The sequence below is a fragment of the Polyodon spathula genome, chromosome 15, assembly GCF_017654505.1.
Source record: "Polyodon spathula isolate WHYD16114869_AA chromosome 15, ASM1765450v1, whole genome shotgun sequence".
NCBI lineage: Eukaryota > Metazoa > Chordata > Actinopteri > Acipenseriformes > Polyodontidae > Polyodon > Polyodon spathula.
Genome location: NC_054548.1, coordinates 25,103,472 through 25,130,424, shown reverse-complemented (window position 1 = coordinate 25,130,424; position 26,953 = coordinate 25,103,472). Strand labels below are relative to the sequence as shown.

The 26,953-nt window shown below is 37.9% G+C and overlaps 1 protein-coding gene across 1 annotated transcript; it reads left to right on the top strand.

Annotated features, from left to right (window-relative positions):
- Positions 1-479: 479 nt before the first annotated feature.
- Positions 480-26,529, top strand: LOC121328079 (growth hormone-regulated TBC protein 1-like). The gene is made up of 8 exons (XM_041272559.1): positions 480-562; positions 1,074-1,225; positions 4,116-4,274; positions 12,364-12,488; positions 16,927-17,023; positions 24,147-24,319; positions 25,709-25,894; positions 26,422-26,529. The coding sequence occupies exons 1-8, from the start codon at positions 480-482 to the stop codon at positions 26,512-26,514; spliced, it is 1,068 nt and encodes a 355-aa protein (XP_041128493.1). The 3' UTR covers positions 26,515-26,529.
- Positions 26,530-26,953: the final 424 nt, after the last annotated feature.

The following is a 26,953-nucleotide window of genomic DNA, read 5'->3' as shown; positions in this document are numbered from 1 at the left end:
TACAGGCAGGTGAAAAAAATAAACAGCGTGTGTCATATTACACGGGAAGACTGGAAAAATAACATTGCAAGGTTGGGAGAGAACAGGCATCGGAGTGCACCCTTTTAATGCTACAAAGTTGTCACAAGCATTTCATTTTGAAAACAGTCGGAATGAACCGTGGATAACAATAATAATAATACAAGATCTCAGTCGTAACAAAAGCGGGTTGTGCTGTCCAGTGACTGCCTGGCGAACTCTGTTTCTTGGGGTTCTTTACTCGGTGATGAACTTTGGAGGTTCCACCGTGCCATGGCTGCTCTTCGCGGGATGTGCTTGCCATACATTTTCTCGGGTGTCTGATTTAACTTCAGCTTTAAAGGGCGACACCTGCCTCGGTTAACCAACCTGCAAAATATTAAAACATTTTTTTGTTTGTTTATTTCGTTGAAATCTGAGGTTTGTTTTCTTTTCTTTTTGAGTCAACCAATTTATTTTCAATGGATAAACAGAACGGGACACGGCAAACCGAAAACAAGCAGAGCGAGTTTAACAGAAGCACTGCAAAAGAGCGGATAGACAGGTAAACCTTCTATTGCATTATTGTATTGGTCTTCTTGATTTTAAACTGTAAAATATAGGTATATAATATGGTTATGAAATATTATTGTGCGGTAACCAGTTTAAAATATGTATTTCTATACTTTTTTGCTTACCTGCTGCACCACTGGTCAGGTGACGTAGCAGTGTGGTGCAGTCACTGACTTTTATCTCTTTCTCTTTGGTTTAAAAACCTTCATAAATCTGGCAAACGCTCTGCATGACTTTAACTGTTTTACGGAATCCACAAAATGAATTATTGCTTCAAGAAAAAGTAAACTTGAAACTTTTAAATTGAAGTGAGATCTCAGAACTCAACTGATTAGTAAATCATCTTTCATCAGAGCTGGCTGGGCTTTTTGATGGCGATTTAATAGAACTACTTCAGTTTTTCAAGAATTTCAGGTTTTTCTTTGGTCTAGGTTGGGGCTAGAGCTGAGGTGTCCTTATGTCCTTTCACACCCCGTTTACAGTATTGCACTTTGTTTTAACAGGATTGATCCTTATGGGTTTGAAAGATCAGAAGACTTTGATTATGACTCTCATGAAGAATTTATGTCCGTCTATCTTGCCATCCTCACTAGAAGGTCGATCAAGTGGTCCAAACTTTTAAAGGGAAACAATAAAGTGGTAAAAAATATAAAAGGTAGGTTTTGTAATGCATAAAAGCTTATTTAGGGTTAAAAAAATGTGTATGGAATTCAATATAATTCTATAGAGATTTGCAAGATATCTATAGAGTTGTATAGAGAATTGTTAAATATCTATAGAGTTCTATGGAGGTTATCAAAATCTCTATTGAAAGCTATATAGTTCTGTGGAGGTTAAGGAAATCTCTATAGAATTCTATGTAGCATAACTAATTAGGGGTGCCAACTATTTCTGAGCAGAGCCTCTTACAAATTAAGAGTAACCATAAAATCTAAAAAAGTGAGCGACTGCCAGAAATTGAAGGTCAGTAATATTTTTTAAATGCTGCCAAATTGTCTCTGTTTAAATGCAAGTGTGTGCTAATGAGAGGGATACAAATAATGCATTCCTGTTTTACAATACAAGGGTGTGCTGTGCATATAGTACATTCTACAGCAAATCAACACAACATCACCTAGAAATTTCCGATTAAGTTCCCAAAATATTAAATTACAAAATATTTATCGGTAACGACAATTGAAATGGTATACTGCGCATGTGCACACTTTGACCCTTTTCTCCTGCATGTGGTTGTAGAAAACAGAGAAAATAATAATAATCTGTTGTCGGTCTGCATGCATCCATTTGTCTAGTTGGAGATAAAGTAATACATTTGTTAAAGTCCGCATATATTTGCTAATAGCTCATAGTGAAGCAGCAAATGTTTTCCAATTTTAAAATGACATGACAATTTAAAATAATGTCTGCAAAAGAAACTGGTATTATAGAAGAGGATGAGCTGTTGGAAAGGCTGATTGCACATTGTGGGGAACCTGAATAGAGGTATAGGATAGTAATCTTTGAATTTAAGACCTGACACTTCGATAAAGCACTTGAGTTATTGGATTGGCCTCTGTTCTATCACAGAAATGTCTGGACTTCAAATCATACTTGGGCTACTACAGTACTTCGCATGCAAAAATATCCTGCGTTTTCCGAAAACCAATCCATCTATACAGTTGAATTGTAATTAGATTTTCTATCGTTAATCATGTAAACACAGAAAAGTGATGTTTTAAGAAAATCAGTTTTCTAATTCAGTAAACGTACTGAATGATAGATACAAGTCAGGAAGGAGGGACATTGCCCAACTGTACTGGGAAAGGTAATTTGTTTTTGTAGCAGTTTTTTTTTTTTTTAATGGGAAAGGGGTGAAGTCAACGTGAATTGAATAACCCTTTCCAGCGTTTTTTGGTGTTAGTTGGCTGTACACCAATTTCATTTTTTTAATCAAGGGTGTTTTATTGATTTAAAACCGAAAATCCGAAACCCTAGATAGACTGTACACATTTCCCGGGAATTGTCCACAGAACCCTGAGCAGTTGTATTGCTTCGACATTATTACTCGCACTATGGTGAGTGTTGTTGAATGTGTTTGTACAGATATTTGTATTCATTTTCCACAAAACAAGTTGCAATACTGCAGGGCTCTTGCTTCTAGAAAGTGCAGTGCTTGTGAGTGTCCTAAATAAGTGACGGCTCAATGATTTCAAGTCCCCCGGGGGTCTAGATTCATAGGTCTCATTCGTCAAGATGCTGGAGCTGTAGTAGAGCGTATTTATTATAAAGAGAATGACTCGCAGAGAGTAATTTTATACTAAGAAAGGTAGTCTGAGGCAGCCTATTTTCAGCTGATACTGAAATACTAGTGATTGCAATTTCATTCAAATCTAGAGTAGTAGGAAGCATTTTGCATAACAGGCTTTCTACTGAGTGTGCATATATTTGCAGATATTATTTCCGATATACAGTACATTGGTGTCAATTAAGCAGTACAGCTATACAATATTATACAATATTCTGATATTACATGTGATACATTCAAGCTATTTATTCAAGGAAAGTTAGTTATTGTAATCTGATTTTTTTCTCCATTTAAACAGGATTTCAAAAGCTGATATGCATGGACATAGAGACATAGAATAAATATAATGATAGTGCTAAAATACACAAGAAAAGGTTGTTCTTATTTACCAGTTTATTAGTAAACTGGAAGGTGTATTTGGGCAAGCTGGGTTGCACATGAAACTAAATACTATTAAATCTTTAAAACAAATATGAAAATAACAAAAATAAAATAAACAAATTGTAAAATATAAATACCAGTAGGCTGAACGTAGCTTTACAACTATTTCAAGTTCCAGCTTGAATTTATTAAATGGAACTAACGTGTGTTTTAATAAATAAGTGTAACGCTTAAAATACATTTCCATTATATTCAATGAACTTTGTTATAAGAGACTTTCTGTGATAAAATGGTAACTTACACAATGTACTGATAACTGCCTATTGTGCAATTCAAAAAGGTCATTAAAAGTAGACCAGACTCCAAATGTCTGTGTTCGAGGTATTGCAGTAAGTGTTAACTAGTAAGATGACTTGGTAGACACGGTTTCTGTTCAAATGCGTAACACCTGTGAGGAACTGTAAAGCGTCACGTCCAGAGCTCGTCTTCTCCAAATCACTGACTTGCAGTTTTTCAATTCCAGTTGCTGAATGAACCATAGTTCATTATGAGCATTATGAGCATTGTGTGCCAAATCAGGTTTTTTGCTTTAATGAGCAAGTGTGGTGGTGAGATTTGGAAATTGACGATCGCGGAACCTTTCTTAAAACATCCCAGCAGTCCTTTCAGGTTCAGATTTGTTACAGCCCTCGGTGAAGCCTGTTTTACTTGAACATTGAATAAAACTGACTTGCAGTAGGAAGATGTATTTGACCAACCCCATGTTAAATAACCTGTCTATAAAGACTACATGTAGTTGTTTTGACCCATCATTCAGCTGATTTGGCTGTATTGAAAGCATGTTGCAGTTGGGTTAGTGACTGTGTGTTCTCTTGTACAGTGAAGAGGTATGTAAGGAAAGGCATTCCAAATGAGCACCGATCCCTGATCTGGATGGCAGCGAGCGGGGCGCAGGCTCAGCTGGAGCAGAACCCGGGGTACTATCGCAAGCTGCTGGAGGGAGAACGGGACCCCAAACTCGAGGACATGATCAAGACAGGTAAAGCCTTCCGGGAATGGATTGATGTTACTTTTTATTTACCTTTTGTTCCTACCACACGTTTTTATTATTTTCATTTGGACACCACTATTTACTGAGTGTTTTAGCAGTGAAAAAAAAAAAAACACAACGCAGAGTCAATATGGGTCAGAGTAATGGACAAAAATTCAATGGGCATTATAGTAGGGGCAAAATAGTCTGTTATACAATGACATTAGAAATATGTGTAGCAGAGGAGAAAATATACTAATGGGGGATTTCAACTTCCACCATATAAAATGGGAAAACCCGGTGGGGAGCACGACAGCCGAAATTGAAATGGTAGAAAGGACAAATGATTGCTTCCTAACGCAATTTTGCACCAACTAGAGGGGAGGCATGCCTTTATTTTGTCTTTTTAAATAACGAAGACAGAGTAATTAAAACAAAGGTCAGAGAACCATTAGCAAACTGAGATAACAACATGGTCTCATTTGAAATGCTTTTTAAAGTAATGACTAAAACTAAGGTTTACAATTTAAGAAGGCCAACTATGAGGGAATGAAGCAGAGACTAACGTAAGTAGATTGGAGTAAAATAGAGAAAATATCCACAGAAAAAGGATGGCTATTTTTTTAAAAGTGTAGTACTAGAGACGCAAAACAATTACATCCCAAAAGTACACAAATCAAAATCCAAAACAAAATGGTTTAATAGATCAATTAAAAAAATATATATCCAGAGAAAAAAGGCACTTACAGAACATTTAAAAGGGACCAAGAACAAAGTACACAGAAAGAGTACTCGGAACTGCAACGCAAGTCAAATAAGAAGTTAGAAAGGCCAAGAGAGATAGAAATAAGCATTGCTAAGGGGGCTAAAACCAATAACAAAAATGTCCAATACTATAACAGCAAGAGAATTCAAAGAGGAGGTCAAATGTCTAAGAGATACAAATGGATGACATAATCATAGATGAAAAGAAAAAAATAGCAAATATATGAAAGATTACTTTTCACAAGTTTTTACAAAGGAGGATACGAACAACATGCCCCACATGTTAACATGATACCGATCCACAAAAAAGGGGACAAAACCGAAACTGATAACTACAGACCAAGAAGCCTGACTTCTATTATATGTAAACTTATGGAAACTATAATAAGATCCAAAATGAAAGATTACCTATATGGTAACAGTATCCTGGGAGACAGTCAGCATGGTTTCAGGAAAGGGGGATCGTGTCTAACTAACCTGCTTGATTGCTTGGAAGGTGCAACATCGACAATGGATAATTGCAAAGCATATGGCATGGTTTATTTAGATTTATAGAAAGCTTTTGACAAAGTCCAACAGAAAAGATTAATTCTCAAACTGAACGCAATACGGATTCAAGGAAATGCATGCACATGGATTAGGGAATGGTTAACATGTGGAAAACAGAAAGTACTGATTAGAAGAGAAACCTCAAAATTAAGTGAGGTAATCAGTGGTGTACCACAGGGATCAGTAGTAGGTCCTCTGCTATTCCTAATCTACATTAATGACTTAGATTCTGGTATAGTAAGCAAACTTGTTAAATTTGCAGATGACACAAAAATAGGAGGAGTGGTAAACACTGTTGCAGCAGCAAAGGTCATTCAAAATGATCTAGACAGCATTCAGAACTGGGCAGACACATGACAAATGATATTTTAATAGAGAAAAGTGTAAGGTACTGCATGCAGGCAATAAAAATGTGCATTATAAATACCATATGGGGGGTACTGAATTTGAAGAAGGCATCTATGAAAGACCTAGGAGTTTATGTTGACTCAGAAATGTCTTTATCTAGACAATGCAGGGAAGCTATAAAAAAAGATTGTGTTCAGTTCTGGTCACCTCGCTACAAAAAGGATATTGTTGCTCTAGAAAGAGTGCAAAGAAGAGCAACCAGAATTTCTCTGGGTTTAAAAGGCATGTAATATGCAGACAGGCTAAAAGAATTGAATGTATTCAGTCTTGAACAAAAAAGACTATGCAGTGATTGATTCAAGCATAATCAACAATGAAAGCATAATAAACAAGCAGATATTCAGCACAAGAAAGAAGGTTTGGCAGCTCCTATAACAGGTAAGAAAACAGATTTTAAGGCAAACATTAAACCAGCAACCAGGTGATTTTTTTCATTTGGATAGAAACCAAGAACAGGCCTTTCAGCTGCAAAGCACTGCTCAGACCTCCTGGAAATAATGTGATCAAAATGTGTTTGACTTCATGCCCCAGTTACCCATGTGAATAAAAATAGAAAAAAGTATTCTTGATTATGTTGGAAAAAATATGGCAGGGTATATGAGTTTTTTCTAAACCCCAAACAACACAGGACTGGATTTACTGATTTTTTTGCTCCATTGCAAAGTTCAGTACATAGTTATTAATATTTCAAAACTATAAATGAACAACCTAGTGGTTTTCTTGATTTTGGAACTGTCTCATTCCTCGTAATGGGAAAAAAAAGTGAATCAAACGTCTGTCAGATTTTGTGCCTGCTGACCATATCAATTATGATATGTATATATAGATATTTAGATATGTATAGCATGTTTTGTGAACAACTAGATGTGCATTGGCTTGCTTATGTTGAGAGATTTTTGGCAGAGGAACTTAAGAAAATCAAGAAAAAACAATTTTTTGTTTCTGAAGAATTAGGGGGGTCATGATTAAAGTATTAAAATGAGTTGACAGAGTTATACCAAACCAATGTTTAAGCGCAGCACAGAAACCAGGACCAGAGGACACAGGTGGAAACTAAGTGGGCATAAACTCAAGACACAGAGATGCACACAGTTCTTCACACAGAGGGCGATGAGGGTATGGAATGGGTTAACTAGTCATGTTATTGAGGCAAAATCACTTGGATCCTTTAAGTTCTGAGATCAAACATCTACAAGGATCTGGATGAGCGTAGATGGGCCGAATGGCGTCCTCTTCATTTGTACAATTTCTTATGCTCTTTTGTAATGTGGTGCTGGCTGACATTTTTCCATGAACGCTACAAGAATCGTCCTTTCTACAGGGCAGAAAACCCCCCAGATGTAATGTATGTGGATGAAGAATTGTTTAAACAAGTCCAGTTCACTCGGGGTGGACTCGGGTTGGACTCGGGTTGGACTCGGGGTGGACTCGCACTTCGAGATCGAGATTTGACCCACTCTAGGATTGATTAGTCCAAGTTTGGATCCTGGATTCATTTCTGTTTCGCAGATCAAGACTGGTGGCGGATCTTTGGATCTGAGATTGAATCTAAAATTCACCCCTTAATCCTGGATTCACAGTGTCTGTGACGCTGGTTGATTACGACACATCGTCTCGTGAAGTTGTACGGTAGAGCATAACCATGGCTACAACAAGTAAAACCGTTTTCTTTATTTGAGAAAAACCTGTTATCAAATTTAATTCTTGATAACAAAAATTACAAAAAAATTATAGAAAATAAAAAGATGGATAACATAACTTTAGCACGGAAGGAGTCAACCTGGGCAAAGATCAATGCAGAATCAATTCCCACAGTGGAGTAAACTGTCAGGAGCTGAAGCAGTTAAAACTGTTATATACAAGTTTAAAGGCTAAAACAAAAAAAGTTTCCAGGGAAAAAACGAGAGCAACACGTGACTGGCGGTGGACCTCCCCCGACAGCAATAGATAGTCTACCAAATCCATACGATGATGATGCCTGTTCCAACAAGGAAGCTTCCACCGGGGTAAGCTTCGGACAGTTGTAGAAAACAACCAACAAAAAAAACAAAACACTTATTATATTCCATAGCAATATAGCCTAGATTATACATTTACAACTAAATATTGTTATTTACCTTGACAGCAAGTCCGTGTGCTGATTAACTAATTTATGTTTGCGTTATTAATTAGAATAACCAATCAAGAACTGAATTAACTGAAACGTTTACTTACAACACATTTTCTTAGGTAGATCTGCAAGATAGCCCCGCTCCTAATGTCGCTGTCTGTTCTGCTACTAGCTCAGCCACTAGCTCGCCTCCGGTAGAACAAAGCCTGCCCCCTGTCACTTCACCTCCTGTAACACAGTGAAGAAGGGAATCAGCTGACCCTGGTCCAGCCCTCCTGGAGATGGCTCGTAAAGAGCACACATTGAAAATGCAGATCTACGCATTGAAAGAGGAGAAATTAATGTTGCAGATAGCTGCATTGAAAAGGAATGGGAAGGAATAAATGTACATCAGTGTGTACAGAATAATAAATACACTTAACTGTTATATCTTACATGACATCTGCTTTTTTTTTTTCCTACTGTTGAACGTAATTGTTAGGATATAATAAATCTCCACTGCCATAGTTAAAATCCACTGGTATCTACTTGTGGTGAAATAGTAATCAGTTAGGCTATTTTTCCTGTGTTTAACTGCTGAAACTGCTGCTGTCTCATCGCCTGTCTGCCTTGATGCCTTTCGTGCACAGGAGGCTGGGGGACGGGGTCATCAGGAGGTGCTTTGTTTAAAAATCCTGAAGCCCCGTAGTCTACTGAAATTATGCAAAACTGCACATGCAACTGTGATCACAAGTGACCTTTCCAGTTTAACACGGTCCAGATGCTAAACATGGAAATCTCTTTTTAAGAACTCCGAATGTCCATTCAGTAACATTTCTCATCTGTACATGAGCCCTGTTAAAACGTCTTTCAGGACCAGTTGCAGGGTTTACAATTGGGGTCATTAAATACTGCCTACAGGAGTAGCCATTATAAACCTCTCCTTATTAAATAAATCTCCTTATTTTCAAACTTGGCACAAACAAAACTTATCAAATATTCGAGAATCGTGTGGATCCAGGCCATAGACGACTACGTTGGTAATAATTAGCTCTGTACTACAAATCATTTGCACATTGATTGCAAAAGAAAAGCCTTTACTATTCCAAAAGCTAGAGCTGGAAAACCTGCTCTAGCAAAAAACAATTGCTGTATATGATGGCTTAAAATGCGTTCTCTCGTTGGAAATGTAACGTATTGCTCATGTAAATTTGCTATAGCTTCAGTGATCTTGTGAATTAATCTACGCACATAGTCAACACATCGACATGAAACTGGCCCCCGATTACTTTCTGAAACGACCTGGTGGCATAAAATCTCAGAGTAAGTAGCACTTGAATGAGTGGAGGAAGAGAGTCTTTTTTGTCTGTGTATGTAACTTTTTTTTGTTATAATACAATGACCAATTCCATTATGCTTTCATTTCTCATTCCGAATCGCTGTATAAAACTTTCCTCACTAAAATCAATAAAAGGATTGCTACGATCACAAACAACATAATATCTAACCATTCTTGCATCTCGAATTTGCCTAACACGTTCAAAATAACCAGCCATCTTCCCACGAATTCATTCTCAATCCACCTAACACCAGGATTGCGATGTAATCAAGGATTGAATTTGAATCTCAATCTGCGCAACGGAAAAAAAAACGCGTATCAATCCAGGATTCAATCCGGGATCGAGTCTGATCCAGGCAGAATCTCAATGTGCGTAATCCACCCTCAGTCTCTCAAAAAGGCTGAACCCCAGTGCATTGAGCTATAGAGGCAAAAGCTGTGGTGAAAAAACATTCCCTTTCCTGCAGGTCAGCTGGTGACTGACTGGCTGACTGGTGTGTGCTCAATAACAGGCCACAGGGTCCAGACTCCAGACATAAACTGCAGTCTGAACAGTTCCCAACAACAGACATGCTGCTTCCCCTCAAGCTCATCCTGGCTACAATTGTTCTCTTGAGTCCGGGATTACTGCGTAAGCATGCAAGACATTGCTAGAACTGGCAATGTTACGGAACTAGCAATAAACAACTCGGAGTTCTTAAACTAACCTCTTTGACATTCTTAAACTACCAATTGCGTCTTAATAGGAAGACTTGCTATATGTGAGCCATTGTGTTTGAACTGTACATCTTGCTGCAAAATTCCTTATTGGCACGCACCATAAACCGACTGCAGCTAGTCCAGAATGCCGCTGCCACCATCCTTACCAGATGTAAAAAAAACGTGATCACATCACCCCCCATCTTGCCCAGCTGCACTGGCTGCCTGTGAAGTTCAGGAATATTTTAAAAACTCTCCTGCTCCCCTACAATGCCGTTCATCACACAGGTCCAGAGTACCTCCTCAACCTACTGACCTACTATGTCCCTGCCTGCAAGCTGAGGTCCTCCGACTCTGGACTGCTTGTTATCTCCAAGCAAAAGTGCACCACACTTGGAGAACGCTCCTTTAGCTTCATGGCTCCGAGTCTTTGTAACTCTCTCCCAGCTTTGGTGCGTGATGCTCTCACTGTCGCTCGCTTTAAATCAGCTCTGAAGACTCACCTGTTCTCTCTTGCTGTTCATGCTCTTTAAGCCTTAAATCTGCTATTAGCTGCTGTGTTGCTGCTACTATTTCACGTATTATGCTACTATCATGTATTATGCACTATATTAAATGTACTATTTCATGTATTATGCTACTATCATGTACTATGCATTTTGTTTTATTTATTTTTATTTATTTGTTTATAATTTTTTTTGTATATTATGCATTATGGATTTTCTTGTTATTACTGCATCTTGTTCAATGCATTGCTAGCAACAAAAACATTGTCAAAGCGACTAGCGACACATCTACACTCTTTCACTGCAGACAACAGGGATTTTCAGAGAAGGAAGTTGCCAAATTGTATCATCACAGTACATTACGCTTCTCTCGTCCTGAAGTAGTACAGTGCTGGCTTTCTTCACATAGTGCAGATTTCCACAGATCTGCACAGTTCCTGACAGAATCACAGAGATGCTCATTCTTCGAGGGCTGCTGCGTGACGTCACTCAACTCCTCGCACAGAAATCTGTGCAGATCCTGCACAGCCCAGCGCAGCTTTGAAAAGTTGCTGCGGAGCTGGTTGCGGATGTGAACCAAAGAGTTCACGAGTGACCTGCTAATCGTAATGTAAATAACTACTACGACTGCAGCCCTTGTTACGAATGCGAACGACATCAATTATTTAAACACATGCACTAAATGGTGTTAAATTATCTGAAATTCTGCGTGGTAAGAAACCCATACTGCGCGCAAAATGGAAGGCGTGACCACTCTACCACAGCCAGTTGCTGCTCCTTTCTGCTGCTTCAGATAAGTTCTTCACTGTGCGACTCAACTTTTGGCCACAGAACCCGACATCTCTGAGAAACCGGGTTGTAGAGTGTGCCACAAATCCTCGACAATCCACCTCCACTGGGTAAACCAGGACTCCCCATCCTCGCTGTTCCGCTTCAGCAGCTAGTTGAGCATATCGAAGTTTCTTTCTCTCATACGCCTCATCCACAGCATCTTCCCATGGCACTGTTAACTCTACCAGATGAACAAGGCATGCTGATCCAGACCACAAGAGAATGTCTAGTCAAAGGTTAGTGGTGGCAATATCAGGTGGAAAAATAAGTCCACTCTATAGATAATCCAGATAGATGTAAATATGACATTTAAAAATGATCAGCCATCATTAATACATTTTTAATATTGTTTATATTGGTGTTTTACTCTGGTAAGCGATTCCATGAGGAGAGGTAAATTATCTAGCGACTTTGTGTAGTTTCTCCAGTAAGTAAGCAAGCAAGCATTTTGGGTTGTACCATAAAATACAATTTGCTTACTAAGGTGTGTGCATTAGTTTGTATTACATGGTGGATTGAGGCTCCAGTCTCTTCGGTGCATCACATGTACATAGCCATAGTTGCACGTTTCTTTATTTATTTTTTGAGTAGGGTTAGAAAAAAATACCTTTGCGTTTCTTTATTAAGAGCTGTGTTTATTCGAGGGCGGCGTCTGCTGGCTGTCCTCAGCGGTGAACATATAGTGGACAGATAGGGTTTTGTTGTCCAACCCCACTTTTTATTTTGATAATGGTCTTTAGTACATTTTTGTTTGTATCATATGCTTAACTAACTGAATCAGGCTCAGGATCTGCAGCTTTTTAATTGTGTGCATATACCGTGGCAGTCCTGTCTTTTGAACAAGCTTTGCTAATATTGTTAAATAATAATGATTTGTCATATTTTTATGTTGCTTTTTTTTTTTTTTTTCAGACATGCACAGAACATTTCCTGACAATGTACACTTTCGAAAAAATGCTGAACCCTGTTTGCAGCAGACCCTGTTCAACGTGCTGCTAGCGTATGGGCAGCATAATAAAAATGTGGGATATTGCCAGGTAAGTATGAAGCAACATTACCAAGTACTACATAATTATCTTTTATTAAAAAGTAGTTTATTTTATTTGTGTGACAGGGTGAAAACCCCTCACTTGTAAATAGTGTTTATATTTGTTATTTATTTTATGTTAATGTATTTTGTACCAGTACTACTTTTTCACTTCCATATTCTGCAGCATAAATGCGAAGGATTCGCGTCAATAACAGTATCTTTATTTCCATATTTTAATATAAATGTATTACTTTATGCACTGAATGTTCTCAGGAAAGTGTTAAAGTTGAGCCTTAATGTAACCCTTAATTTCCATGTGAGAATGTAGCTGAAATTGAGAAGAATGCGCCTTAATTGGTGGTCCAATAATCAACAATGTAGCTGTGTATATTAGTTTGCCTGTTCAGTTTTGTAGTGGCTGGCGCTTTGGAAGGAACGCCAGTGGGTTGCTGGTATAGTGTTGTTATTTGTTAAATCTTTTGTTTTATTTTTGTTCAGTGAAAGTCCTCAATAGCATCGCTATTTCAATGGTTTCTTGATGTTCTGCCTTTTTGCCTTCTTGCTTTCACCTAACCGTAACATTAACTTAATTACATTATTACAGCATTTGTTCTTGTGAGCAGCAAGTTTAATGAGGATTTTGCTTATTGCTAGTGTGTTGGTGTAATTGTAGTGGAATCTTATCTATGGAATTTGGAACTAGGTCATGGAGATCCTGGGGAAACTGGGCACTTCAGAGATAAATCATTGTTTGCTGATCATACAGCCATTCGTGATATAAGTTTAGTCTTAATGTCCTTGTGTTCAAAACTGATGCCTTTAAACACCAGCAGTTTGTACACACTACTGAAATTTACACACGTATTTTGTTATTTTACTGAAGTAACCTATGCCTTGGACGGAGTCTAGATGTTTTTAATATAGCGCATTAAAATATAAATGTTTCTTGTACATTTGTACAGTATATCAAAGGGTATATGTAGGAACGTTGGTTTTAAGTCCATTGCTTTTACACTTTTTTTTTTTTTAAATAAGTACCAGGAACTGTGCTTCGCATGAACTCTTTTGCAATGCAAGTTAATGGGATTTCCATTTCAAAAAAGATAATGTTGCTGTGTTTTTTCCAAGGAAATGTTGTTTTGTGGGCTTTAACAAACCAAACTGTTTATTTTTTTAATTGTAAAATGTATTTCCATTAACAATCAGTTGATATGACCAGCTGTGCTGAAGTAGTGTTGCAAACTGCTGAAGGAACTCAAGTGGTCAATCAGGTTGGAAGTACAAGACCATCTCTGCTTGTTAATAATTCACGTGAAATGCACAGGACAGATCCATCACTGTGTTATGTTCATCGTTATGTTTACACAGTTACATGGTCCACATAACTCCTAAGGTGAGAAGCCCATTGGTCTGGAGAGGAATCGTTTTATTAGGTTACGTAATGATTTTCTGTTTAACTAAGCAATTTACGCTCAAGTGGTGCTGATTATTGAAATCCTTTGATGGTGCTGGACTGCTCAGAAGCATTTGTTCAGACTAAATTGTTTCCTGTTTGTGGAACAACCTGTCTTAAGAATAGCAAAGGTCCTTGAAGTGTTTTTTTTTTCTGTATTGGTTGTTCACTTTTTGCATGCCAACGTTATTTAGCACACTTTATTGAGACTTTTTTTGTAAAAGCCAGTATTGCCTGCAGTAAACTGAATAGTAACATTTACACTTTTTATCTAGCAAAAAAAAAACATTACCTAATAATCAGGGATTCTTCATATTCAGTTGTAAGTTGCTAGTTATAAACAAGTAAGGTGTACAAAAATACGGACACTTAAGGGAAAGTGTATGCACAAGTGCTTCTGTGGTAGTACGGGCATTAGGAAAAGCAAATGACTGATTTGAATACAGCTCTGTGTTAAGCAGATACTATATGAGCTGCTGCCTTTACTGTCATCAACATTCCACACAGCAGCTTGATGCTGAGCATCTATCATTCTGGGAATGAACAGATAACTTTATACACCCCTGGAGGACTGCATGTATGAGTTTGCTGGTCTGTTGCTGCCGCCACACCTCCTGTTGCTATCACATAAACTATTTAAACTCACAACTTCAAATTTCAACTGTTGTGGAAACTCAGCCAGATTATAATGACACCCTTCATTTTGACCTGTGACCTAAGATGGAGACCATATTGTGACTTCCTGTTGGTGATAGACGCAGCGCTTTAAGATATTTCCTTCTTAATGTCTTTATGGTTGGTATTCTGATTTATGCGCATTAATCTTCCATTACAGGTGGTGTCCAGTAGATATTAATAATTAAACTGCTACGTTATTTCAACCTGTGGTCAGGTAGATCTTTTTCACTTTTCTAAATGTGTGTGTGTGTGTGTGTGTGTGTGTGTATATATATATATATATATATATATATATATATATATATATATATATATATATATATATATATATATATATATATTTATTTTTTTTTTTTTATGTTTTTACATTTAAAGGTGCCTATCTTATTGTTGATATTTGTGCCTGCCCATTCATGTGTAGCTCTATATATACAGTAATGTATCTTAAACTTACATGTTTACATATACATACTGTGGATGTAGGTTATGTATGGTAAGATACTTTCATACTGTACATGACGAATGCAGAGCATTTCCTTTGCTTTTTTAGCTGCCTGAGAAATAAATGATTCAGTATTGCCATTTTGTATGAACTCTGGGACAATGACTACTTGGGAATTACTTTTGCCCTGTCTGTGAAACCGGCCCTTTGCTTGAGTTTATACCTTGAGTAGTTCACATTGGAGTTGGCTGTCCCAAGGGAGAGAGTGTCACAATTTAAACTAAAGTAGCTAGAATTATGTAGAAAGGGTTTGGACCCTAGTAGTTATGAGTGCAGGGATCTTCATAGATTAGAGCTGGTTTGGGGAGTAAGGAAACGTGTTGTGAGCATGTGGAGTGCTTTTAATAGGTTAGTGCAATAAAGTACAAAGTACAAAGGGTCCCTGGATTGCATTCCTTCTTTTTCCATGAGATTTTCTCTTCTGAAAAATCGGGATGGAGCGGCCTTTTATTTTGATTTATAAACAACACTGTAGGACTGTCTTGAAGTACAATTCTCTCCTAATAACCATTGGGTCTTAATACCACCACTCTCTACAGGAATGGAAATAAGACTCAAATTGCATAGCAGATGGATCCATTCATGGTTTTACTTAATAAGACACACCCGAGCTTGTTACCTTTACACTGTGTCTAATCAAGTGTGTAGTGAAACGTGGAATGGGTGAAACTACAATGCAATAGGAGATTTATTTTCACACCTGCTGTAGTTAATATAAGGGCCCTGCTGTGAAAATCAAGCAGTGTGTATGCGAGTCTCTTAAGTGTATTTCTGACTGAAAGAATATGAGAAAATGTGGTAAAAAGTTAAATTTTTGAAGATTTTAATATGATGATATTCAGACCCACTGCCTGTAGATTAATAGACCCCCCCCCCCCCCCTTGTGTTTCAGCAATAATGTACTGTAGATCAACAGAACTATATGTAGGCTATCATCTGTAAGTTAGTATTTCTAGCTCTTCAATGAGTGTGCCTCCACCATTCTACCCTTGGCACAGTGCTGCGGTCTTGTGTTCTATGTTAAGATCAGTAGCACTTTACAAAAGAGGGGCAGGCATTTTTACAGCTGGAAATTCCCATACGCCCTCAAAATGCTGTTAACCTTCAGTATTGTTGAAAGAGCTCCTATCCTTGTAAAAAAGTTTCATAGCAGATTATTATTAGGAGACACAATAAAAATGCTGTATATTTTATTCAGGAGTGAAAAACAAAGCAAGAAGCTTCTTATTGCCAACATCTGATGATGTTGATATGCAGAAACCCCTAATTGCATTTTTTGAATACCTTTGACTTTTTAATGTAAGGTAGCTCAAGGTCAAAATAATGATGTATGTGGTCAACATTAAATCCTCATGTTTTTGAGCCCCACCCCTAGGGCATTTGAAATTGGGTATAATGTGGGGATAAAATTGACCAAAAAATTGATACAGATAATAAATGCTGCCTTCTCTAATAAACTTCTTTAAAAAAATATGCAATACACCTGCAAACATTGTAAAGACTTTGTGAAATATAATATATATATATATATATATATATATATATATATATATATATATATAGTACAGTATTGTACAGTATCTCTGTAGCACAAGAGGTGCGTGATCAGCTGATTTCTTTATGTGATGAACCCAGTTTTATTTTTAATCTTGATTTCTATGATGTGTGCTTTGGAAGCCCGTAGGTTGTATATGTAGCATTCAGTGGAATGGGTCTCAGTGCAGACCAGGCCCTTTGTTCTTTGCCAGAGCTCTGAGAGGCCCATCTTCCTTCAAGCTCATACTAATTTAAGGCTTTTCTTTCACATTTCAGGGCATGAATTTTATTGTGGGATATCTGATCCTCATCACGAAAGATGAAGAGAAGTCTTTCTGGTTGTTAGATGCTCTGCTGGGGAGAATATTACCTGGTAGGTGTATTGTAATTACAGTCCGTCTCCCCCTGTGTAACTTCAGAACAGTTCATTAAACTGCACAAGTAATGTGCCTTGTCTTTTTAAAAATATCTTGTCTCGCAGTTACTTAAATTCTTTTTAATATTATATATAAATATAAATAAATTAGGGCTGTCAAGCAATAAAAATCTGAAAAAGAATCTAAGTTAATCTTGGTTTTAATCAAATATTTAATTGGTACAATTACAGCATCAATCTCATTTGTTGATTTTATTATTATTATTATTATTATTATTATTATTATTATTATTATTACCCTAAATAAAACAAAGCTACAATGTTAACAGGTCTGTAGTTGATGGCTGTCCAACAGCACGTTTAAATACATTTTAATTTCATTTAGGTCCAATGGCATGTGGTGTTCGATTCCAGAACACTTTTACCAAATACCAATACTTCAGCACAGCGTACTTTATATCAGCGACCGAGAAGGTCATGAATGAAATGAATCTGTCAAGGTGTAGTCTTTAATATAAGCTCAAAGGTCCCACACAAAAACAAACTGGAGCTTGGGATTTCCAGGTTTGTCATTTACTTCAGCCAGTGTTTTGTCACATATTGCATTTCTGGCATAATGACAGAAATGTGTCCCATCCTAACAAGTGCCCGATTGTAATCCTAGAAAACATTTTCTTTACAGAAACACATAAGCAGCTGATGTTCCTGTTTTACATGGTTGAGTTTATTTTGTTGAGTGCTGTTGGCTTGTTATAATGTGTCCCTTGTACAGTACACAGGTCATGTAGTTCATTGGCTGAGCTGGCTGCCACACTGTGAAGTGGAACACAAAGCTGAGAGTAGTCACTGTTGGTTCAACTGACTTTAAGTGCCACATTCCCCATTTTTTTTTATATTTCATGTTTAGGTATTGTTATATAATATAGGCTAATTGCTAAACAAATTATTTTTCGTATGTGTGCTTGATGAAAGTGGTCTTAATACTGTAGATGAGATGTTCTAGTTATTAACCATGGGAAATGTACAACTTTGACTGTAGGATTTCTATCCAGCATCCTCGTGAGGGAAGTTCTATGTTTTTGTAACCCTGCCGCCACTACTTCTACAGCAAATACAGTGTCTGCAAAAGGAAAGGGTTTTGAAGGGTCTTGCTACTGGAAGTAAACAGACTGGGGATAACTTTTTGATACCCCATTTGCCATATACTGTAGCATTTTCTTTCTGAACAGTTTTTGAGATTTCTGTAAAGGAAGGAAGCAGGTTATGTAGTGGTGCATAGCAGGTACCAGTCTGAGTTCTAGTTCAAAACATGGTGCAGTAATGGCTTTAAGGACAGTAAGATTCAGTTAAATGATGCCAGTGTTTTCCTTGCTTGGAATTGCTGCCTGTATGTACTTAAACAAATGCATATTTACTTAAAGCAAAAAAAAAGTCTAGTCAAAAAGTGGATTTGCTATGATAAATGTAACCAGCGTTGAGTGGGAATGCTGTTTTGCTGCTGTTCTTTTTTCAGATGTGTCCACTTTAAGACTTGCCTCATATTGGACTGCAAAAACACGTCAAACTTTTGTGACCAATACTTTTACAAAGAGTATTTGTCTCTGTTGATGTCTTGTTTCTGGCTTTGATAATCTCCATGTTTTAAAGCTTTAGTTTACTGCTCCCATGCTTGTATGCAGGTCTGGTATTTCAGTGAAGTATGCAGCGGGGCTGCACGCAACACTTTCCTTGTATTTTCACTTCTTTTGTAAACAGTGTTAGTGTACTGAATCTGCTCCTAGTGGCTGATGAGTTCATAATTCTGTCATCAGCATGAGACCCATACTTGCCTGTCAATTCCAGAGCTTGCTCCTGATTTAAATGGTAAAGTGTATGGTTTGCGGTTCGTGTCCAGCCCTTGCCCTTCCATTCAGTTCAATTGGCTGAGATGCCAATTTGTTGCACTCAACAACTTTAATTAAATATATATATGTTATTATTTATTTTTTGATGAAGTTGACTACTAGAGTTGTCAACCATAAGGGTACAATTTTCTCTTTTTCTCTGTTACAAAATGAACTACAGTATGTGTGTTGCATGTTACTTGGTTCTTAATTTTTTTTTACCCAGGTTTTCTCCCCAGTTTGGAATGTCCAATTACTATTTTGATCCCACCACTGCAGCTCCCACGCTGATTCGGGAAATGGCGGCAGGTAAACGTTTCCTCCGAAATGTGTCTGTCTCTTTTTGCACTGCAGGTGTACTGCGAAGCCAGCAGACCCATAGTGCTGGAGGACAACACAGATCTTAGTGGCTTTTATAGCAGACCCAAGGATTACCTGGCCGACCTGAGCCCTCCCCACCCGGGCGGCACTCGGCCAATTGTGCACTGCCCCCTGGGAACTCTCGGCCATGATCGGCGATGGAATAACCTGGACTCAAACCAGCAATCTTCAGGCTATAGGGCGCATTCTGCACTCCATGCGTAGCACCTTTACTGGATGCACCACTCGGGAGCCCCCCATGTTACTTGATTTGTAACATTAACAGTTTTATTTTATTTTCCATGTGAAACTTGCACTTAGCAACACAGACCTTGATAAATCCGGCCCAATGTGCTTGACATCTTATTAGGGTTATTACGTTAATCCTTAGTTATGCAAGTGGATCAGGAAGCAGGTTAGTTTTATTTACCTGACATGAACTTCCGGGAAGCTCGGTAGCATTTCTGGTCAGCAGATGGATCTGGTTGTGCCTTCGGATCCCTAACCTGGTCTTGCTTATGACTTTAAGAGTTGTCCAGCGAAATGATAAGCTGTAATCTTGTTATGCATAGCTTGAAACCCTGAGAACGATTTACACTAAACCATATCCTGTTAACCTTCGCATTTGAGAACATGTTGCTTTTGTAGAGTCCTTCAAGTCGTAGTACTAATTGAATTTGTAAATCCTTAAAGGCGTAGTTTTAAAATATTGGATGTTACTGTTTTGTTAGCTTCATGACTTATTTTACTTCCTGTAAATGGGACATACTGTTTAACTTGGAACACTTAAATAAAATAGAATAAATATATAATATGGGGCAAAGCCAATAATTAAATGTAGGAGAAACCCCTGTGGACAGGATTTATTGAAATACAACTTCTAAGTAACGGTATACCATTTGGCTTTTTCTCGTTACAGTATATACTGTGGTAATATTCATAGCTTCCCAGTTGCTACCTATAGTCATGTACCATGTGATGAATATAATATTTTCTGTTGATCAACCAGCCCTGAGAACACTGTCTCAGCAGTCTGTTGAGCTCATTAAGTTTCAATAATACTCTTGCAGAACAATCTCTGCAGTGTCCCCTGGATGCCTGTGCTTAATGAAGGCACCAATGCTTTGTTTGATTTAGGTAATGCCTTATAAGACAAATGGTAGTATGCTGCTTGAATTTCTCATGTTTCTTCAAAATGAAATGCCCACGGTTAGTGTTGATAAAGGATTAAGAGAATTTTAGATTATTTGCATAAATTAGGGGGCTGTGTGGTCTGGTGGTTAAAGAAACAGCCTTGTAACCAGGAGGTCCCAGGTTCAAAACCCAGCTCAGCCACTCACTCATTGTGTGACCCTGAGCAAGTCACTTAACCTCCTTGTGCTCCATCTTTCAGATGAGACATTGTTGTGTCTCTGCAGCTGATGCATATTTCATATGAATAAACCTCCTGATAATAATAAATCATGCATGAATCAGCACTTCTCACAATCCCCATGTTTTCATGATCAACATCATTTGTTACAAAGGCACATGGAAGGAATACCTGTGATTCAATCCACATGAATTAACCAGGCTGAATTCAAAATGAATGACTTCAGAACTCTGAAAGGAAGTGCAGAAGATATTCAGGTGTTATTCCTTTGGTGTTCAGTCAGAATTCATCACAAATTTGTGTTCCATATTTATTTATTCATTTTGTCCAGCATTAGATAGGATTAAGTAGCAATTGTGGCAGCACTTTTCTGTTGTGGCGTTTTTTTTTTTTTTTACGAAGTACAGAAAAGCGCACACTGCTTAAATCGACAAACATGAAATGGTGATAAATTGTTATTTTATATTAATTGTCCACATTTTACTTGTATGTATTTTCTTGCCTACATGCCCTGCTGTATCTAGTGCCCTTCACACCTCTGCAAGGCAGGGTGTCACTTGAAAAATATTTTGAGAATCGGCACCTTCCTCCTGATACGATCATCAAGAGGTCCTCACAGTTTGTTGGGGGGTGGAATCCACATTGTCCAGTGATATGAGAGTGTCAATCGAATCTCATTTCAACGTCGAAGACATTGGAAAAACACGTCTAGTTGAAATCTGTTTCATTGATTAAGTTAATTAGTTCATTTTTTATATTTAGCAGCGTTGAATAGTATGGACTGGGCTGTATTTTTTCACAGTAAAAAATTGTTTATTTCATGGTCTCAGTCATCTAAAAATAGCTATTTCAGGATTAAACATAATATTTATTTAAGCAGATAAAAGTAGCATTGATCATTCCAAATGATGCAGATAATGTATAAATCACAATAACCTACTTTTTATAATGACCCCAGTAAGGTAATATAGCATATTCCCTGACCACTTAGAAGTTACATTTTACTGACATTTTGTGTGTTCCAAAAGACACTAAAAGAGAAGTTTCTCTACTACACCAGGGCACTTCAGCATGACAGATGTACCTTGGTTGTACTGGTGCTAATGCCTTTATTTATGTAACACTCTTGTAAGGTTTATTATGTGTGTGAGCTTGCAGTGCACGCACTGTTTGTATGCGGTATGGAAACGAGTGTTTGGATGTTTTGTTTCTGTGAAATCTTAAGGCGCTTATAACTTGTTGGATGTAAGTTATTTGAAAATTTAAATACACATTTGTAATGTGAAAGGAAACATGCATAATTGGAATCAGTTATTAAAAAAGTGTTACCCAAAGCCCTGGAAAAGCCCAGCACTGGTTAGTAATATAGATATTTTGTGAGTGCACATTGGCATGCTGTGATATGCCAGTTCCCTCCTATTTTAAACTTTCACAATAGTTGGTTGTGTAAAGGCATTCTTAAAGTTGTCCAATGGGATGCAGCTCTGCAGAAGCACAGCAGCTGATAGCGGCAGCAGAGTTGTTCTATTTATGGCACCTCACCCTGAGGCTAACTGTAACTCGGAGCACGGTCACATGGTCCTACAGTCCCGATTCTTCATCCTTATCTACTGAAGAGCTCATTAGGTCCGTGCAATCTTCTCCTGTCTTTTCTCAGGAAGAGACTTAGCAGTTACTAGATGTTATTTGTGTATCTTATAATAGGATTCATTTTTTCTCTTGTTTGGTTTGATTTTTTTTTTTTTTACTGGCGTAGGCTACAAAATCGGTAAAACAGAATCCTTCGGTATATGCTGCCTTGTTTCAGTCACACATGCGAACGCTCAGAACATCGAATCTTCCACAGTAGCTTTTTACCAGCATGCTTGTTTTTTTGGTTTTTTTTTTTTCTGTACAAGCTAAAATGATTTTGGAAACACAAAACGCATTGATCTAGCTATCGATCGATCGTTCTCAGGGCTGTCAATTAATCGCAGTTAACTTCTGCAATTACAGCATACTGTCTAGCGCACTCCTGTCTAGTCCCTCTTCGCATACCGTAATTCATTTACTGTGTCACCATTTTAGTGCATGACAGGACTGAATGAGTGCAGTCATTGTTTTGAATATAACATTAGTCATGAAACCACATTATGTAGCAAAGCACTCAAGTTGAAGGACTTGTGAGTGGGAAGTTTATTTTTTGTAACTTTCTGATGGTTCATTGGTTAGAAAAAGGGTTACTTGTATCTACTATCAAACTGCGTTCCAGTATCACAGAAGTGCATCTAATCTGTACCACCTCCGTGCTAATCATGCTTTCACTTCTCAAAATACACTTTTTCTAGTAGTTCTTCTGCCACAGACGACAACAATAAAACTAATGAAACCCGTCAGTTTCGACTCAAAATTCAGGATTGCTGCAAACCCATGAATCAAGCTAAGTACGAAACTTTAACTTGCTGGTGGACAGCTGTTGACTGCAGACCTTTTGTTTTATTTCAATAACCACATTTATTTTTAAACTATATTATTTACAGTTATAGAGGATATAACTGTTATTCAGTGAATGTTCTGTTTTTTGTAGACAAGGTTAATTGCTATACGTTTTTTTCTTGACAGCCCTAATATATATATGCCCTTTCAAAAGTGACTTTTAGGTCCCCGAGTGGCGCATCCTCTGGGAGCGCAGGATAATTCACATAGCTTGGACGGCGCCAGTTTGCATCCGGGCTGTGCAAAAAGGCTGAACTTTGCTGGGGATTCCAAAGGGGGCGTCACATTGGCTCTGACGCTCCCAGCGTGGGGGATGGGAAACAGGCAGGAATTCCTTCTCCTCACCATCAACAGCAAACCCACATGGACAGACACCGAGTACATTCAGAGTGGATAAAAAGCAGGGCTGATCTCTGTTCTCTGGGATCGGTAGCTCGCCCACCTCTGCTCTGGATTGCTCGGCGTAAAAGCGATTCTGGCTTTAGGCTTGTGAGATCGGAGGAGGCTCACACGTCTTCAGAACGTCCTGTGCAGTGTGGGGACTTGCTGCGGTGAGGAGAAAAAACAAAACAAAAACTTGGACATTCCAAATTGGGGGAAAAATAATAATTGGTCAACCAGTGCTTTAAGAAATATTTTATTATAACATTCAAACGTGTTATTTATTGTTTTCCTAGAAAACAAATGTTACACTTCATTTTCATTTGACTTTACAGAAGTAAGGGTGTGATTGTTTATGCATTTTCCCTGTATTCATGGAATGGAAAGAAGACTCCTGTTGCATAGCAGTTTCACCCATTCCAGGTTTTAATACAAGCTTGATTAGCCGCAGGGTATAGGTAGCAAGCTCAGATGTGTCTTATTAAATTCATAGCCGAACCAGGAATGGATCAAACTGCTCTGCAGTGAGTCATATTTCCAGCCCCCTGTATCTGTGAAACTGGCAACAAAGTTTTCCAGCTTTGGCTTCAGAAGTGTAATTTTAAATTTGAACAATTCCTACAGTATTTGCCCTTTTTCATTTGTGAAGATTACTACAGCCCGGCCATGCTGGGACTGAAGAGTGACCAGGAGGTGCTGGGGGAGCTGGTAAAACTGAAGGTCTCTACCGTGGCAGAGCTAATGGAGAGGCACAACGTCATGTGGACACTGGTGGTGTCACGATGGTTTATCTGCCTCTTCATCGATATTCTTCCTGTAGAGGTGATGATGATGGTGCATTGCTGTTTTAATGTCTTATCCCAGAACTACGGTGACTCTCAATACCTGGACCAGGTCTGAGGAGCAAAAGCTACAGAGTGGACAAGTAGCCACGACTGTCTATACAGGACTCTGCATCATGGGATAACAGGGGGATCTGGTCTGCTTGTTAGTGCCACACTACTTGCAGGATATTTCAGTACAGATCCAGACACTGTGACACAACATGCAAAACAACACTCTTATTGGATTAGTAAAAACAAGTTGTTCTTGTTTTCCTTGCTGAAGATGCAAAACATAACAGTAAATGAATAATAATCTTCATGAAACTCAGCAAGTTTAAATCCTATTTAGTAGCAGAACTTTTATATTCCTCTTTTTTCTTTCCATGTTTTGAAAGTATCTTTCACTTACAACCATGCTCTTTGTTTTATAACTTTTGTTGATACCACATCTTTGTATGGTGAGAAGAGATTACATTTTTTTAATGTTATTCAAGGTAAACATGATACTTGATTTGGAGAGTTTTTAGATTGTCAGAAATTGATTTGTCATAGAACATTTCAGGGTACACGATACCTAATTCGGAGCCCCATACATTTGATTGAGACTGGAAAGGCTAAGTTGTTTACCCCTTTAATGGTCAGTCATTCCAGTTTTGTTCTAACAAATTCTTCCTGGCCCCTTACGTCTTTAAGAAGCTTGCGCCTATTGTAATTACTCAAATATTGTGTTAAGGGGCTTTCAGCTAAGGTCAGGAGTTGCTCATCAGGTGTAGTTGCTTGTAATGTAATCTAGATCAGTGCTGTGCACTAGATGGTTCGGCAACTTAGTAATAAAAAGACACTTTGGCCAATCTATCTGTAACCTATATTGCACATGTCTGCTCTATGACGGGCTCCTGAATGCTTAAAACAATTATTAAAACATAATAACGTAGCACAGAATAACTGCAAACCTCAGAAAAAGGTGGACTGTAGTTTGAAGCTGCAGGAGTGCTTTGATCATGCAAACCTCATACAAATGTAGACTAGTTTGAAGCTGCAGGAGTGTTTTCATCATTCCCAAATTAGGGTTACTCTTAGTGAGACCACATTGACCGCAGATTACTGTATTTGTGTGCAAGGCCCATTCACTATTTCACTTTAATTTTTTTTTGTGTCAGACAACAATTTTTTTTTTAAATTATTTTACTTGTAGCAAGAGAACTATCTATCCTGTTGTAATACAACTCATCTTACAAATAATGAAGTATTAGAATCTGCAGATATATAGAGGAAGGGGTACTGGCAGTGTGTCACGCTTGATGTGACCTTTTTCATGATGCCGATGGTGCTCACTTTGTAGCCGTGGGGCGTATCTCATGAACCATGGTGTTATTTTTTTTGACAGACTGTTCTCCGTATTTGGGACTGCTTATTCTATGAGGGATCAAAAATTATCTTCCGTGTGGCCTTGACTTTAATAAAGCACAATCAGGCTTACATACAGCAGGCCACCAATTTCCCTGACATCTGCGATAAATTCAAGGAGATTATCAGGGGGGAGCTTGTGGAGGACTGTCACACATTTATGCAGGTGAGCGTATCTGTGTTTCTGTTAAACCACCACACATCTTTATTTAAGCAGGCATAGGGACATGTATTTTCCATGGTCTTTAGATCAAAATGCAGAATTCATGACAAACTGCTAACCTTGCATATGGAGTTACAAGCGCAGGCACACTTCTGAGTCACCAAATGAACCTTCATTGCATTTTGTTTTTTGTATCATTTTACAGTTGTATTTTCCCCCCCATCTCAAATTTGTGCATATTTCATTTTGTGCTAACAAAGTTGATAAAAAAAAGCAAGAAAAGCACCTGTCCAAGTTATTAGTTTTATAAAGGCACAGCTAAGTAAAGCAATAGCTCACTAGCAGCACCTTCTGGTATACTTCAAGATGACATCTGCATGACAAGTTATGTCAGAGGAAGCCATACAGTTACCATGATATAAAAAGAAAAAGTAATACAGCTGTAAAATAGAACAAAAAGTAAGCATAAATTTTGTTGTTTTTCTTCATCAATATCCGTGCTTAATACATAAACCCTTTTTTATTTTCAGAAAATCTTCACAGTACCTGGCCCTCTGTCCATGGCGACCATTACCAAACTTCGGGAGACGTGCCAGGCAAACGTAATTGCTCAGGGACTCTGAGCGTTTCTAGTTTAGGAAACTAGACTTGTGCAGCAATATTCTTACATTCCTAGGTAATGATTTGCACTATGTAAAGATTGACCAGCTTCCATGACTGTTAGAGAACCGACCAGTTTACGACCTTTTGGGGGGATTGTGTTGTACATATGAGTAGAGTCCAAGTTTGATCACGTGACTGTAAATTTAATATGTATATGTGAACAAATTTATACTGATCTGAACTAGTCTTAAGCCACAGCGATGAATATTTCTATGAAGAGTAAACAAGTTAATATAATTAGCTTTTTCCTGTGATAATAGAATGTAACTAGTTTTATAAAGGCATTGCAATGTGGTATAAAATTAAACTGCCAGTTTTACTAAAACCTTTCTTTCACTGGATTTTTCTAAATCTGAACTAAAAAAAATAGTATTTTCTTGTGTTTTTTTTTTTAGAGTA